The following is a 16,024-nucleotide window of genomic DNA, read 5'->3' on the forward strand; positions in this document are numbered from 1 at the left end:
GGGCTGTGGAGAACGTCCATCTCACGGAGTTGTGGAAGCTGCAGCCGCACTCGTAGCAGTGGAACCGCGGCACGCCGTGGCACAGCTGGTGCGACTGGAAGTCTGCGAGCGTCGAGAACTGCTCCCGACAGACGTCACAGCACAGAACTTCCCCCGGACACACGTGCGAGTCTGCAAAACCAGCACAACCACGCTGTAAACGATTTATATTACACGCAATTGGAAAAGGACTGCGTGGTCAACATGAAACTGAAGGCTGGCACACAAATGAAACATCATGTGTCCAAAATAACTCACAAGCAGGAGAAGAATATAATTCATTCAATAAACATAATAAATGTTGCAGTTCTAACTATTGAACCCATTCATGTTTACTGTGATTCCAATATAATTCTACAAACTAAATATGTAGCTAAATTAGGTGGAAGTATGTTAAATTTTCCTTACAGAAAATATCTAATATGTCTTAACATGACACAAAATAAAACCAAATGATAAGAAGGCGAGGGAGCAGTAAGCACATTTACATCCCAGTGACATTGTTAATGTTGCCATTGGTCATCTCATTACTACTTGCATTACATATTTTGTACAATGTATATTTCCGGAAGTAAAAGAACCAATTTGGGATTAAAAAAAAAAAAAAAAACAAATACCCCAGCAGTTGGCAAGAGATTACTTTAAAGAGGTAAACCAAGTTGACTTATTTATAACCAAAAAAAGTTGCCAAAATCACAATTGGAGTGCACGGATGAATTTTGCGATTTTTTTAAAAGTTTCCGATCCTGTGACGCGAATGCAATTCCATATTATTCATGAATATCGAATACTAAATTATTCATGAATAACAATTATTTTTTGAGTACTCGCAGACTCCTAAAACATAATTTATCTTTATTTCCCAGGTGAGAAAAGACAAATCCCTAAATTAAATGCTCTCCCCAAACTTATAGTTCTGTAATTTTCACCATACAGGACGTATAAAACATCTAATTTAATTCAAGTATCAAACTATTATAGTTCGTTACGAATTTCCTCAACTCACCACAACAAAGTTAAGTACAACCAGTGCTTACTCCAGCCACCCTGCGTATTGATGTATGTTGCCGTCAAAAAAAACTAAGGGCCCGGGCCAAATCATTCTGCCTGGCCACCTCCCAATTTACATAATGTCCAATTTTTCAAACACCAATTAAAAAAAAAAAAATCTTAGTACTAAACATTTCTATAACTACAAGTACAAAGGTGATTTGCACACATTGCATAACTTATAGTTATAAGGTTTCCAATGGATTTTATCAGCAAGACTTTACCACTGCTCCTACCACTTAAAGGCCCTGAACGTACAATGCAAGGTGACCGCCGGTAGAGTGGCAACAGTAGTCACATACTCTCAGGGGTACATGTGCTCAAGATATTCAATTAAAATTGGATTAAAATATTAATGCAGACCACATGGTTCAAGCCCTGTACAATGCCTGGTAGACATTTACTGCTCTGTCGAATCATGCGATGCATGCTACACTTGCATGACTAGGATCAGGCCAGAGACACACTTGGGTCCGTCACTCTATCACCCCTCTGAAGTTGCGAAGCTCAAGAATAAAATTTCGCCGGTCAAAAAGAGTTGTAAACCTTTTTTGATGGCGAATGAATGTTTCTAAGACACTCTCGTCTGCAATTAAAAAACCAAATATATAAACAGTACGTAACCACCAAAAACTTTAGGATTATACTGTAATGTAAATATAATTTATATTTCAATAGTCATATTAATATTCTCATTTATCATAAAATTTTTCCCTTGGAGATAAAGCTAGAAAAACCGTTTTTAATCTACGTGAGTGCCGTAAATGTTAGGTTAGATGTTCTACTAAGTGACATAACAAATACTGATGTATTTAGAACAACCGATGTGCAACCGTGTTGTAAAGAGTTGGCACTAATTGATTCAGTAGGCTCTGCCTACTACTATTTGGCTCTACAAGTATCTTCTAAGCAACACTTTTACGCATTGGCGTAGCTGTGTTCATAAAGTTGGGGGGGACAAAAAATGATTTTGATGTCATGTAAACCCATTCCCCTCTTACTAAGACGGGGGGGTCCGGGGGTCCTCCACAGGAAAATTTTGATTTTAAAAGTGGCAAAATAGCGCTTTTTAAGCAGTTTTTGTATCTGACCATTGGATACATCGATGTTAAAATTATTATTGTTTCCTTAAGATAAAATTTGAGAATGAAGAAATTACAAATAAAGTTGGGCAGAATAATATTATAGAATAAAAATATCACGGTATAGAAAGTTGGGGGGGGAAGGGGGGGACAGTCCCTTCCACCCAAAAAGTTCAGGGGGACACGTCCCCCCTGTCCCCCCCCCATAAGTTCCTAGGCCCCTGCTTTTACGTCAAACTACGGAGCTCAAATTGGAAAGAAAGAAAAAAAAAAGGGATGGGGGGGGGGGGGGGGGTTCTGACACGCGGCCACATGCAACCCGGGCCTAGCAGCCAAGCGCTGGCACTCACTCTTGACACGCGGCTCGGCGAAGCGACGGCCGCAGGCGTCGCAGCTGAGCGGGTGGGAGTGGCGGTACACGTGCTGCCTGTACTGCGCCAGCTGCGTGAGGACTGCCGGGCAGCGCGGGCACGGCGTGCTGCCTGTGGCCTCCAGCACCTTGCCCTGGGCACAACACACGGCACGCGTCCGGACCACTGGGGCTGGGGGGTTTCCGACCGGCTCTATCAACTACAACCTTCAAAACCTGAAAACGTAATATTGCCTAACATACCTTTTAGCCATAACTCTCTGCTGGGGGGTTTCTGACGGGCTCTATCAATTACAACCTTCAAAACAAGAAAACGTAATATTGCCTAACATACCTTTTAGCCATTTTAACTCTCTGCTGGGGGGTTTCCGACGGGCTCTATCAATTACAACCTTCAAAACAAGAAAACGTAATATTGCCTAACATACCTTTTAGCCATAACTCTCTGCTGGGGGGTTTCTGACGGGCTCTACAAATTACAACCTCCAAAACTTAACACACCTTTTAGCCATTTTAACTCTTCCGAAAATACAGTTTAAAAACTAAAATCTGAAATCACAAGTACTTTTCGGCCCTCAGCGAATTTCTTAAATGCTTTTCGTAAGCTGAACCCCACTCGAAACATTTTGAGTAGTTTTGAAAATTGAATTTTTTCTGAAGGTCTGCGCACCGTATGTGCGCCCTGGTAGATGGGGATAGTACCGTATTTGCTGGCGTAAAGGCCCCGCCCGCGTATACGCCCCCCCCCCCCCCCCTTCTTGTTTTGTAAACATTTTTGAGAAAAAAATTTAAAAACACATTTTTCTGGGTTTATCTGAGGGCAGGGCAGCTCGGCATGCATCAAACAGCAAGCCACGTATTGTGAGCGGCGGGAGGTGGTTTTGTAAGCGGCAGTGATACAGAGACTGGTATTATAGTTTGTCCGCTTTCAGTAGAACCGTCGTGAGGCGTGACAGACTTACGCAGCTAGTCGTATCTCGAACGACGTGAAGATAAAGGAAGCTGGACTCGCGCGCTTGTGTTGATGTGCAGTGTTTTATCGGAGAAGAAGAGGGGATGTGAAGGAGGAAGGGAAGTGGGTGGAGCAGGTACCCACGTAGTCAGCAAGTGCTGCTGGCTATTTCTAACACTCCTTTGTCTGGTTGGCTGGCTAGCTGGCAGTTGTTCCGCCAGCTGTTTCATTTAATCAAAATTTAATTGGCGTTTAAATAAGTTGTGGCGGTATTTCATTTTGCTTTTATTAAATGTTGGTTCTTCATACCTGAAAAAAATAAAAATCTATTTTTTTCCTCCAAATTCGCGTATAGTACACCCCCCCCCCTTTTTTTTTGGAGTCCAAAATTTGGGAAAAACAAAAAGGTGGCCTTTACGCGAGTAAATACGGTATTCACCACTCACAGACCGTCCTGCCTACGAGGACTACAGCCGGGCACCTGGGTGCAGAGAGCTTCGTGGGCGCCGGCGACGCCCCCGGCCCGCAGCTTCTTGCCGCAGACGACGCAGGGGCGGGCCCCGGCGTGCAGCGGCAGGTGCTTGTCGAGGTTGCTGCGGCGCTGGAACTCCTTGCTGCATACCGGGCAGCGGTAGGGCCCCGGCTCCCGGGCCCCCTTGTCGCAGCGGTGGGCCCCGAGCGCCTTCTCCGAGCCGTACACGCGCCGGCAGTCCTTGCACGTGTGCGCGTCTGCAGCTCCAAACAAACCGCATCACGTGATCCAGGGGCGCAACAACAAGTGGGGGGGGGGGGGGAAAGGGTATTTTACCCCCCCCCTTCCCCCTCTGAAACCTTGAAGCGGGGGCAAACGGGGGGGCAAAGAAAGTGCGGTGCAATCTATTTTTAGATATAATAAAACTGCTTAAATAGCACCATTTTCCACCTTCAATAGGGGGGGATCGACGATTCTTTTATAAAAAGGTATATTGCCCCCCCCCCCCTCCCCCTTTGGAAATTTAGTTGTTGCGCACCTGTGTGATACTAAAACTCGAGAGTGCCTACATATACCTGGTGAATCAATTCCAGCACTTTTTCAAGACCTTTTAATAAATTTTTACAACTATTTTATATCACAGGATCATTAAACAGCGTGTCCTATAATTCAATGTCAAGCTGAGAACAGCTGATAGGCCAGTAAATTATAGTTTGAATTTAAAAAAAAAAATTCATAGTGTCATAGTTTTTGAGCTAAAGGAAATTTTCAAAAGTTTTTAAACCCCACCCTGCACCATATGAATAGATACTGTCTCTAAAAAATCTTTCTACACAATAATAAATAACCCTAGTATTGATTACATTTTGAAATAAAACCACACATGCTATCTACTTTAAAGGAAAAAAAATTACTTGGATGAGTTATGTGCTAAAAAAATATTTAATCAGGTAAATTTGACTAGTAATACTATAAAAACATTCTTCGCTAACTTAGCAAAGTAATATTTTTAGCATGAATAAATAAAATTACCCATTAAAAATTTTTACCGCCTAAGCAAGTACGTATATAGCAGGTTTGATTTTAGTTTAAATTAAATAGTAGGGTTATTTATGATTGCATTAAAATTTTGTTTAGCCAATGCATCTAACTATTAGATGTAGGGTGAGGATTTAAAAACCTTTGGGGAAAAAAAAAACTTGAAAATTATGACACTTTTGAATTTTGGTGTTTTTATTCCGAACCATGATATCAACTGTTTTCAACTTAAGCAAAATAAAAATGAATCATGACATTACAAAATATTATCAGTAGAAAATTTTTTTGTTAGAAAGCTAAAACCTTTTCAGATTTAAGTGGTCAGTCTCAAAATATTCATATTTAATGTTTTCAACTAAGCTTCTAGACACGAATAACAAGTAGATTCCGCACCCGCTGCTAGAATTCATTGCTGAAGCAGCTACATCGACTATCGAATCATTCGATTTGAAGAGTGAAATTTTAAACCATATAATGAAACGGCACTGATAAAAGCGAAAAAGACTTTATAAAAGATCAAACTCCGGCTTTGGATCTGATTTTTGACAGGGAATTCCATTAAAATAGTGCCCATCTTGTTAGTCTTTAAACAGCTAATATTATAAAGTTTCCTTTTCGCTTTGTGAACTTTGGTTAGCGCCATCCGCCACAGTTGGCAACACCTTGGTTACGAATTTCCGTTCCATGGAGCATTCACCTAATTACTCCTACCAAATGCCGTATACCGAGAGCTAATATGTTATACATGTCCCAAGACCAAGCTTTAACGCTCATAGCCACAGAGGACCTCCAGCTCTGAAGCAAGCATGCACTCAAATTCACCTGTATGCTTGAGCATGTGCCTGTTTAGCTTCTTCTTAAGAGAGAAAGTCTTGTTGCAGTGGGCACATGTAAAACTCTTGGAGCCGAACACAGCAAAACAAGAATGGTTCACCAGAGACTCTTTGCGGGCAAACACCTGTTCCAACAAAAACAATAAAATAAATGTACATTTTAATTAATTGAGGTGTTTAAATCGGGATTTGAACAAACACTAAATGGAAGTGTTGAGATGTGGTGATTTGCTAGTTTCTAAATGTAACTACCATTTAACTACTAAAATCAAAACTAACTCAAAAGTAAAACAGAGAAATATATTTAAATATTTTCTAAGATTTCTAAGCTTAAACATGTCTGATTGTCCTTAAGTGAAAGCTCATTTTAAAGTACCTCACTATAAAGAGGTTTTCTTAATTTAAAGTTTAAAGTATATATTTTTGGATTCCAACAAGATGTTTTACATTTAGTCACAATTCAGTTCAAAGTACTTTCTTTATGTACTAAAAAGGTGATTTTTTACTGGCTGGAACATTGTAATGCAATTTCATATAATACAGTAGTAAAACAGAATATACTTCAAAAATCTATAAAGAACATCTATTTTTGTGCAAAATCGTGTCATGTAAACAAAAAAAAGTATATGCAGAGTACAGTTTCCATTGGTTTGAAGTCAAGAACCTGTATAGTTAATGTTGCACTAAATAGTAAATACAAACATTTCTGCATCATTATCATGTCAAAAAGTTGACACAACTCCATTTGTAATGTCACATCATAGAATGACACAGTGAATACCTTTTGAAACTATTAGAATCTACAAACCCTATTTGAGAATATTTTGATGTTTGTATTTAACTTTGATTCTAACTAAAAAAAACTAGTGTTCTCACATGCCTATGATCATATTTACACATCTGTTCTTTTAAAACCAGTTGTTTTTGTAAATATAAACTTAATTTTTGTCTTGTTTTCATAGCCATTATTACCGGTATATTCTTCTATATGTTTAGAGATGATGGGCATTCTTCGCTAAATGTTTGCAAATTTATGATCGCTCAGCCTAAGAAATGCTTTGCTGAGCTTTTAATCTACTTGGAGGATATTCAATCTTCTATTAACTGAACATGGCATGTGAAAATAAAATATGATAGCTTTAAAAAAAAAAATCCTACTGTTCTGGAATAGTTTTCCAGGGCTCAGCACTTAATTTTCAGAAATGACTGAATGGAACGAAGTTTGAATACCTGGACCAGTCATTCAGAGTTCGGTTTACCATGGTCACCTCGAAATCAACCCAGAGATATTCTGGGTCGTTTCTTGCAATAGGTCATGACAGATTCCTTCACCGATATTCCTGGCCTGTGTCTCTGTGTGTTGTGTGTTAATGGCTCTAATGACCTCGCTCTGCATCAGATGTTAAGGCGGATTAGGCCTCTTCATCTTGCAATCTCAAACAATTTGATACTGCTTGCAATAAAGCTCCCATGCCAATTTTTTTTTGGTCTGACACGGCAGAAAACTTAGATTTTTGCTGCTTGAAGAAATCAACACTTTTGAACTGGTGTAGTTATCATAATAGTTGTAGTCGCCCGCGTGAACAAATAAGTTATTTCCTCGCGGCGCTTACAGACTAGAGCCTGTCGATAAACATGCGGTTGCAACAAGGCGTAGAAGGTCTGGGAGATACGATTTATGTGTTGACATGCAAAAAAATTGGGATAAATAGTTCAAAATTAGAATCACAGCGAAAAAGATTGAAAAACCCAATATGACGAAGCCCTTAAGCCCCTTAAGTTCCCCGTTCTCCACCCTTCAAACAGAGTAATGACAACAACAACAACAACAGTAATGCATGCACGTTCACGGCCAGGGGGGGGGGGGGGGGGGGGGGGGTGTTAAGGGTTCAAGAGCCCCCCCCCCCAGCACCAAATCTTTAATTAATTTCTTATTCATCACTCAAACAAATTTCATATTAAAATTAATAAAATTTTTACCAATACAACATTTAAATTTAAAAACCGAAAACTGCTAAAATAGCACTATTTTACACCTTAAAATCCAAATTTTCCCAAGGGAGGACCCCCGGACCACCCGCTTTAATACGGTGAGGGGGGGGGGGCCATGCTTCTTAACACCCCCAATACACAAATCCTGGCTACGCCACTGTTCACGGCGATGGCGGTAACAGCACCCAAGAGAAATGCGAGGGACGAAGAAGCGAAGCAGCCTCACCACTTTGCAGGAGATGCAGATGAACTCGCCGGTGTGCTTACGCAGGTGTCGGTAGATGTACTCGGAGCAGTGGAACTCCTTCTGGCAGATGTCGCAAGTGTACGGCGGTCCTTGCTCCAGCAGCCCGGGCAACGACGCTGGACCGTCCCGCTGCAAACCATGACAACCGGCATCGCGAGAACCACCACCATTCAACACGCTGTGTCCGAGCGTGTCTACAAACACCAGGTGGACCTATTCAGGATCTTTTAAGTGAAATTTCCTTGCAACTTCTCTACATTACTGAATAATTTTTTATACAAATAAGCAAACTTAAACATAATATGAAACAGATCTACTATACATACGGACCGTGACAATGTTCATGTTTAGAAAGCTAAAACCTTTTCAGAGATAATTTCCACATGACGCAAGTGGTTCGTCTCAAACCGTTTATATTTAATATGTGACTATAAATTGAAGCGAGTTGTCAAAAAAAAGTAAAACACAAGTCAGCAAAAAGCAGCTGGAAATTTAAGTTTTGTGACTTTCAGCTACATTACTGTTTGCTTTTGGAGATTTTTTTATGACTGAATGACTCACATGATCAGTTCTTCAATTTCAACTTTTTTGCGACTTTCATGAACTGTAGACCCATGTGAATACAGAATTTGATTTTAACGCCTGGCTGCTAGCCCAGAGCAGGCAAATCTTCATGCAAACAGGTGAGGAATAGCAAATGCCTGTCCAGAGAACAGGAGTATAGAAAAAGATAGACTTATCATTGTCATTTGAGGGAAAAAAAACCAACACTACTCAGTTTTTTCACAAACTGCTGGGTCATGCCTGCTGGCAGACAACAACTTTTTATTTAAACAGCTTAGACACTAAATTTTCCCCTCCCCTCAACACTGGGGAAAAAGTTACAAAAAATCACTAGTCTGTTTGTGCCAAATGATGGGAACAGATGCCAGTTCCCGAAATGTCACCAACAATTCTGTCATAGGAAACCTACTGTGTTCGTTGGTGTTGTCATATTGTCCATAATACCTGCACTTAAGATGCGCCAATAAAAAAAAAATCTGAAACCCTCTCCTAGTCTTGAAAATTGGTGGGAAGGAAAATAAATAAAATTCCTGAGACTTACCTGTGCAGTGTTGCCAATAATCTTGACTTTATCAGACTGCCCAGATTCATCCTTCTTCTTGGCGGCCTCTTCATCTTGCAGAGTAAGTACGTACTGCGGCATGGCTGCCAAAACACCATTCGCTGACATTTCGGCCGATTCAGTTTGCTGAGCGCAGCTGACGTCTCCCACGGAGCCGTTCCGCGCTTGCACCTCCGCCTGGTCTTGCTCCGCATGGAACGGCTCCCCCTGGCCCGCTGTGAGGTTCAGGCTGTAGCCATCCTCGTGCGCTTGGGTCATTATCATGATGTGCACGTGGGAAACCCCGTCCTCCTCCTCCCGCGCCAACATGTTGGCCAAGGACGACGAAGTCGGGTCTGAAATGTGGTTGAGGGTGTCCGCCGATTCAAAGTTCTTCCTGGAGCCGGATTCCGACGACGCGTCCTGCTGGAGGAACATCTCGCCGGAGGACAGCCCGAAGTTCGACAGGGAGTCTTTGGCCAGACCCGCCTGGAGGGTCTCGTGGCCGGCTTTAACAGCACAGCCCACTGCGAGGTCCCCGCTTATGTCTTCCTGGTATTGTGCGAAGAACGACTTGATGGCATCGCTCTGCCCGTCTTGCAGCAAGGCACTCAACGACTGGTTGTTGAATAATGGCTCAGGCAGTGTTGTCAACAAAATGGTCTGAAAAAAATTAAAAGGCTTCAAAAATTAATAAATTCTTCATTTGATTACTGCAGATATTAAAAAAAAGGTATAGAAAAAATAAATAAAAAAAACTGACTTACAATGAAATTATTTTACTATGTAGACAGGCTCTGGCTACACTGATATACATAATGTACATACAAATAAAGATTAACATCTAAATTAGCTGAACACTTGACCACAGCACTGCCTCTGGGTCAAATGGTACAAACATATTTATGAAGTGCTGTAGTATAGATGTTTACTTGTCTACTAGAACATTAAAAATTGTTTTACGGAGTTAAAATGTTAACTCAAGAAGTGCAAATATCTGAAATATTTATGTTGAAAACAAATTTAAAAAAAACATTACGTTGTGTTGCTTTTAAAACAATACAATGGAAATTAAATTTTGAGTGGATGAATGCTGACAATTGGTACAAAACGGAACTGCAAGGGCATAAGAATGAAGCGGGTAAACAAAGGTACTAACAATAAAGTGAGCTACCAACACACTTCCAACCTGCGTTTCCTGCGACGAAGACTGCAGTTCGGAGGATGAGACCTGCATCTCTTCAGGCACAAGGTGGAGTGCGTTCGTCGAAGGCTGCCGCTGCTCCTCGTCGTCCAAGGCCGCGACTGTCAGCTCGCGCGACGATGCTGCCAACCCGTCGCGGAAACCTCCGCCCACGGACGAGACCTGCATCTCCTGAGACGTGGCAGGCACGTCCAAAGACGAGGACGCCATTTGTTGGGGCGAATACTGCGCCTCCATCGACGGCATCGGTGCTCGCACCTCCCTGGGAGAAACTGGAGTTTTCCCCGAGAAAGATGGGGGCGCTTCATCTTTGGACACGCTTCTGTCGTCATTCCTACGCTCCTGTTGTTTCTTCACGCCAGCTTGACACCATCTCTTCAATTTCAACCCGTGCTTCTCCACTTTGTGACGCACCAGAAGCTGCAACGAACCAAGCAACCACAGCAAGGTCGTCAGTTCTTCAGTTCTATTGTAAATGCACATACAGTATGTTTGCAAACACCAGGAAAACCCATAGAAAAAAAACAAACCAATAGCCAACTACCCCTTCTCTATATCATACAGAAATGTTTTGTAAATAATAAGCAAAAATTAAACATGAACATGATATATAACAATCAAATTTTCATGTTTGAAAACTAAAACCTTTTGAGATAATTTCCACATTATATAAGTGGACATTCTATAACTGTTTATATTAACTGTGCAACTGAAAACTGAATTGAGGCATGTGAAAATGCAATTTACACAAAGGCTGCTGGAAATTAAAATTTTATGACTTCCAGCAACATTATCAGTATTGTCAATTTTTCATGACATTCGTGATCTGTAGGCACCCTGACACAAGGATGAAAACAATTCTCTTCAAATTCTTTCTGTCCCAGAACATTAGCCACAAATTCATTTTCATTCAGAAGTTATTAACAGTCAAACATCATAAGATTAAAACAACAATATTTTCCACACATTTCTGTAAAACTGGAAGTCGACAAATAAATCTGCAAGTCATGCAAATGATGATAATTATTGGACAACTAGTAGGGTGAAACCCTTTTTGTTTGAGATAAAGTACTAAATTATGCTTACAATCAACCCTTTAAATATTGAGATGGGTTTAATCATGAGAGTATTCTTCATTTGCCATTTGATTTTTGATGAAAGTCTTTAATAGTTTTCTAAACCATGTCAAAGATTTTACAACGAATCTTGAAACACTTGTCATAAACTTACATGAATAAACATGGCATGAAAAATATACAAATAAGCTGGACATCGCAAAATATATATAACAGTCAACCACAAACAGTACCTGCCCCCTCGTAGCCTCCAAGTGAAAGCTTCAAAAAAAATTTCCTTCCCTCCCACTCTCCCTAACCTTCTGTGCTCCCAGCAACTATGTTCCAGTATATGTAAAACCTTAGTTCCCTGTCGTGTTTCAGGGGTAAAGCTAAATATCATTCACTGTATAGTATCTATGACTTCTTTAGTTATGAATGAAAATCCTGAATTTGGAAGAAAAAAGTTATGGAATTTGAACTAATTTTTATTTTTTTTTAAGTTTCTGGAATGTACTGCTTTCAACTGTAAATAATAAGGTACCCATTACTTGCCCTAGAATAGTTCAATCCTAAAATCAGACCACCTAATTTTTAAGCAAACTGACAGGGAAAAATAAATAACCCAATGAAAAGGCTTTATCTCGTATGTTCGGAACCACAGACATGATGGACTAGTGATTATGCTGGATCAGGGCCGGATTTAGAGGTCTGGAGGCCTCAGGGCAACAGAGGAGCGGAGGCACCCTGGCCCCAATTATTTTCCAAATAAAATTAACATTTTTTTTTCAGTCGAGTTTTCCAATAAATAATTTATTGTGAAATCAAGTAGATTCTCTTAGTATAATTCTTGTTCATCATTGGTGTTGAAGCGTCGTCCTCCAAGCCACTTTTTCTGCCTGTAAGAAACGGATGACTCCACGCAGCTCGCATTTCGCCGTACAGTTTATCGTTGCAGCCATGTTGACATTCCCATAACCAAGCTTCAACTGAGGTGTGAGTTAGCCGCTCAACATGGTTGGTGGAAGGGGGTAAACACTACGAGACGTGTCGATTCGTGTTCGAGTGATTAGGGTATCGATTAATGGGCATGCCATGGATAAATTAAACTGCAATCACACTGCAGGGCACTGTTAAAACGTGGCTGAATAGGCAGGAGGCATTATTTTATGCAGAGGGTATTGAAAAGCTGGTGCATCGGTACGACAAATGCCTCAATCTGCACGGTGATTATGTGGAAAAATAGAGTAAAGATGTACGTTTCTTTTGACATTAAAATAATTTCCCAATTGATTCCCGTTTTTTTTTATTACAGCCGATCGGAGGTTGAAAAAAAAATAACCCTTGTATAATCGGAGACAAGAATTATATGAAATTATTGCGGGGCCCTCCGTTTGTGGAGACCCCGGGGCTTTCGCCCCGGTTGCTCTCCCCTAAATCCGGCCCTGTGCTGGATTATCAAACATCAATGCAGTTTCAACTGGAATACTAAATAATCATTAAAAGACAGTGATAACAAACTGCTCTGGAGAAAGAAAAAATACAGATGAGAATAAATGTTTGAAAAAGGTATCATAGACCAAGTTTAATCAAGTCTAATCTCGTCTTCAAAAAAATCATTACGCAAATGTAACCAGCAGGAATCACGAAACACTGCTGATATGAAAACAGACTGTAACGATAAACTCCAAGTCGAACTGGTGGCCAGGACAAACAGCTGGAATCCACTCTAAAAAAAATCCAAACGCCAGAGGCTCATTTGGTGTAGGATTACAGAATGAGCTGAACTATAGGAAACCTAAACAGAATTATACCTATTATGCTAATAATGTTTATCCACAGTTTATCTGGAGCATGGGCGTCGCAAGGATATATTTTTTGGGGGGGACTGCAATTGATTTAGTTGTTGAGGAATATCCATCCCCTGGGAAAAAAGTGGGGGATCCGGGGGTCCTCCCCCGGGAAAATTTGGGGTTTGAAGGTGCAAAAAGGTGGTTTTTTAGGCATTTTTCTTTCCTAAATATTCTAATTACAGTTGGTTGCAATATATAATTTATTTTTTATAAAAAATTTTTTCAGAGAATAAATTTGTAAAAAACACAGTGCTCACATTACCACGATTGGGACTAAATGAACCATGCGCAACATATGGGTTGTATCACAGAAATCATATTTTTAATATAACTACGAAACTAAATATATTATAGGAGGGGACGAAATCAAAGACTTTCATTATCCAGGGGGGGGGGGGGGGGACGTGTCCCCCCCCCCCGGTTGCGACGCCCATGTCTGGAGGACTCCGGGCCAAATTAAATACCACCAACCAAAAAAAAAAAAAAAACTAATTAAATCGCAGGTTACCAAGTCGAGGCATTTCACAAGTCGGCAGCCAGCGAACGGATCACGTGTCATCCCGAGCGTTCGTACGACGGTGGAGTGTTCGGTCCACACCCACCTTCTCCGTGGGCAGGGCCAGCCCGCAGGCGTGGCAGCGAGGCTTCTCGGCGCGCGCCAGCAGGGGCTTGTAGTGGGACATGAGGTGCCTGGCGTGCTTCACCACGCCGGCCTCGCCGACGCCGCACAGCCGGCAGCGCCACCTCTCCGGGGCCTTCCGCGCCCCCAGCCGGCTGGCGGGCAGCCCCTCCGCCAGCCTGCTCGCCACCTCCTTGTCTGCGCAGGGCGGCAAGCACCCACTTCACTTTCATCTTATTTACGTACCTGTTTATTATTTTTAACGTGAATCCCGCATGGAGTCTAGTGCTCCGGGACATACAAATTTGTGTGTGTGTGTGTGTGTGTGTGTGTATACATACGCAAATTTAAAAGAAAAACAAACCTACATTCACACACACAAATATAAAACTTAAAAAAAAAAAAAAAAAAATCAGGAAAAAAAAAATGCCCAAAATATTGTTACGATCGCGCTTGGCTGCAGTGCTTGGCATCGCCGCACTCGTTCGGCCTGTCTGCGCCCCCTTCCACCTGCATCCTCTCCCTGGTATCTCGTGTCATACTGTCTCGCAACATCCTGACCGTCGCAGCGCGCACCTGCCTCAGATCGAGTTTCTTAAAAGAGGCTGCACTGCGGAATAAAAGGATTCAGACATGTTTATCGGCGCGTTTTGTGGGAACCCGATGCTTGTTGAGTTTATCGGCGTTCTTTGAGCAGCCGCCGCGTCCTTCGAGGACTCACGACGCGTTTCTGGGCATTTCGACGGCGAAGGTCGCGCGATATCTCGGAGACATGCCCGATTGTTCTGGACGGGAACCCAAGGGCTATATAAGGAGGTTGGGCCGACCTTCGAGAGGAGTTCAGTGGGGAGTTCTCCCACGGCGGAGTTTCCGGGCGATAGTGCCGCGGGTGCGGCAGAGTGGCGAAGTCCTTGGACGAAGGTTCCAGGGCAGGGAGTGAGTTCAGTGGAGTCGGGAGTTTTCCCGCGGCGGAGTTTCCGGGCGATAGAGTCGCAGGCGCGGCGGAGTCCCGAGTGAAGTTCCGAGTGAGGCGTCGAGTGGGATCTCGGCGAAGGGTGTGACGGCGGCGTCGGAGTGCGGCGACGGAGTCCCGCGGCGGAGACCCACGAGGGGTGCTGCGGCGTGAGTTGCGCCAGAGGTGCGGCCCAGCGAGGTGTGCGGAACGAGTGACCAGGGAATTGACATTTATTTAAGTGTAATTAATTATTTAGAAGATTATTTGTAAGTGACAAGTAGTGGTAATAAATAAAATTGTGTAGTGTAATAAAATCTTTAATTGGGCTATCCTTTACGAACCCCCGCAGGGAAATCGTAACAATATTATAAATAAAATATTGTACAATATGCAATACGTTATATATGAAACAGCGTGTACATAAAGAATGGTACAAATTAAGTCTTGGTTACATAAATGTGATTTCAGTAAACAGTAAAAATAATATTTACTTTGATTACTAAAAAAAAGGTCAATTTAATCACAGTGAAATTTTTTTAAACTGCTATTGGGTTAAAGAATACCTCTAAGAGCGAAGGAAAGTTGCTGTGACAAAAGTTTTAGTATATATATTTTTTTTTAATATTGAAATAATTTCTGTCAGGGCAAATGTACGTCTTTAAAGAGAGAAAACAATCGTCATTAACTTGGGTGCCACCACGTGTATGGGCACGGGGAGGCTGAAGACTCTACCACAGGGCCATGACGAGACCTGTGTAGGTGCTGGGCCTTACTTACACACCACACCTGTCTGCTCCTAGTGTGCGGGCACACTATTACTTATACTGGCCGATTGTTGTCAGTGGGCTCTTTAAGCTTCCCACGTGCATCAATCCCCGGACAGGATCACACGTGGTCAAGCGGACAAAGTACTCACGAGTGTTTTGGTAGGAAGACGAGGTGAATGCAATACATAAAATCAGAAACACAATTATAATGGTAAAAACGCCAATGGCAATTAATTGGCTTAGATTCGGACCAGGCACCACGTGACCTGGCCTAGAGAGTTGCAAGTTGTCGTTTCGCGTCAAGCACCCATTACTGGAATTAATAATTACGTGAAGCAGTCTGCCACCAGGTGTAAGCCTTGAAGAGAAAAATAAAAGGTTTAAACGTTTA

General features: G+C 41.9%; 1 protein-coding gene across 1 annotated transcript in view; it reads right to left on the reverse strand.

The window, feature by feature from the left end:
- LOC134531919 (uncharacterized) overlaps positions 1–16,024 on the reverse strand; it is a 44,633-nt gene that overhangs the window by 16,604 nt on the left and 12,005 nt on the right. Inside the window, exons 7-14 of the mRNA XM_063367961.1 lie at positions 13,895–14,109; positions 10,370–10,804; positions 9,181–9,843; positions 8,055–8,204; positions 5,826–5,961; positions 3,975–4,222; positions 2,522–2,675; positions 26–171 (exon numbers count right to left, since the gene is read on the reverse strand). Coding sequence (XP_063224031.1) covers positions 26–171; positions 2,522–2,675; positions 3,975–4,222; positions 5,826–5,961; positions 8,055–8,204; positions 9,181–9,843; positions 10,370–10,804; positions 13,895–14,109 — 2,147 coding nt within the window. The remainder of the gene's footprint in view (positions 1–25; positions 172–2,521; positions 2,676–3,974; positions 4,223–5,825; positions 5,962–8,054; positions 8,205–9,180; positions 9,844–10,369; positions 10,805–13,894; positions 14,110–16,024) is intronic.

This window comes from Bacillus rossius, chromosome 5 (assembly GCF_032445375.1).
Source record: "Bacillus rossius redtenbacheri isolate Brsri chromosome 5, Brsri_v3, whole genome shotgun sequence".
NCBI classification, from domain to species: Eukaryota; Metazoa; Arthropoda; class Insecta; order Phasmatodea; family Bacillidae; genus Bacillus; species Bacillus rossius.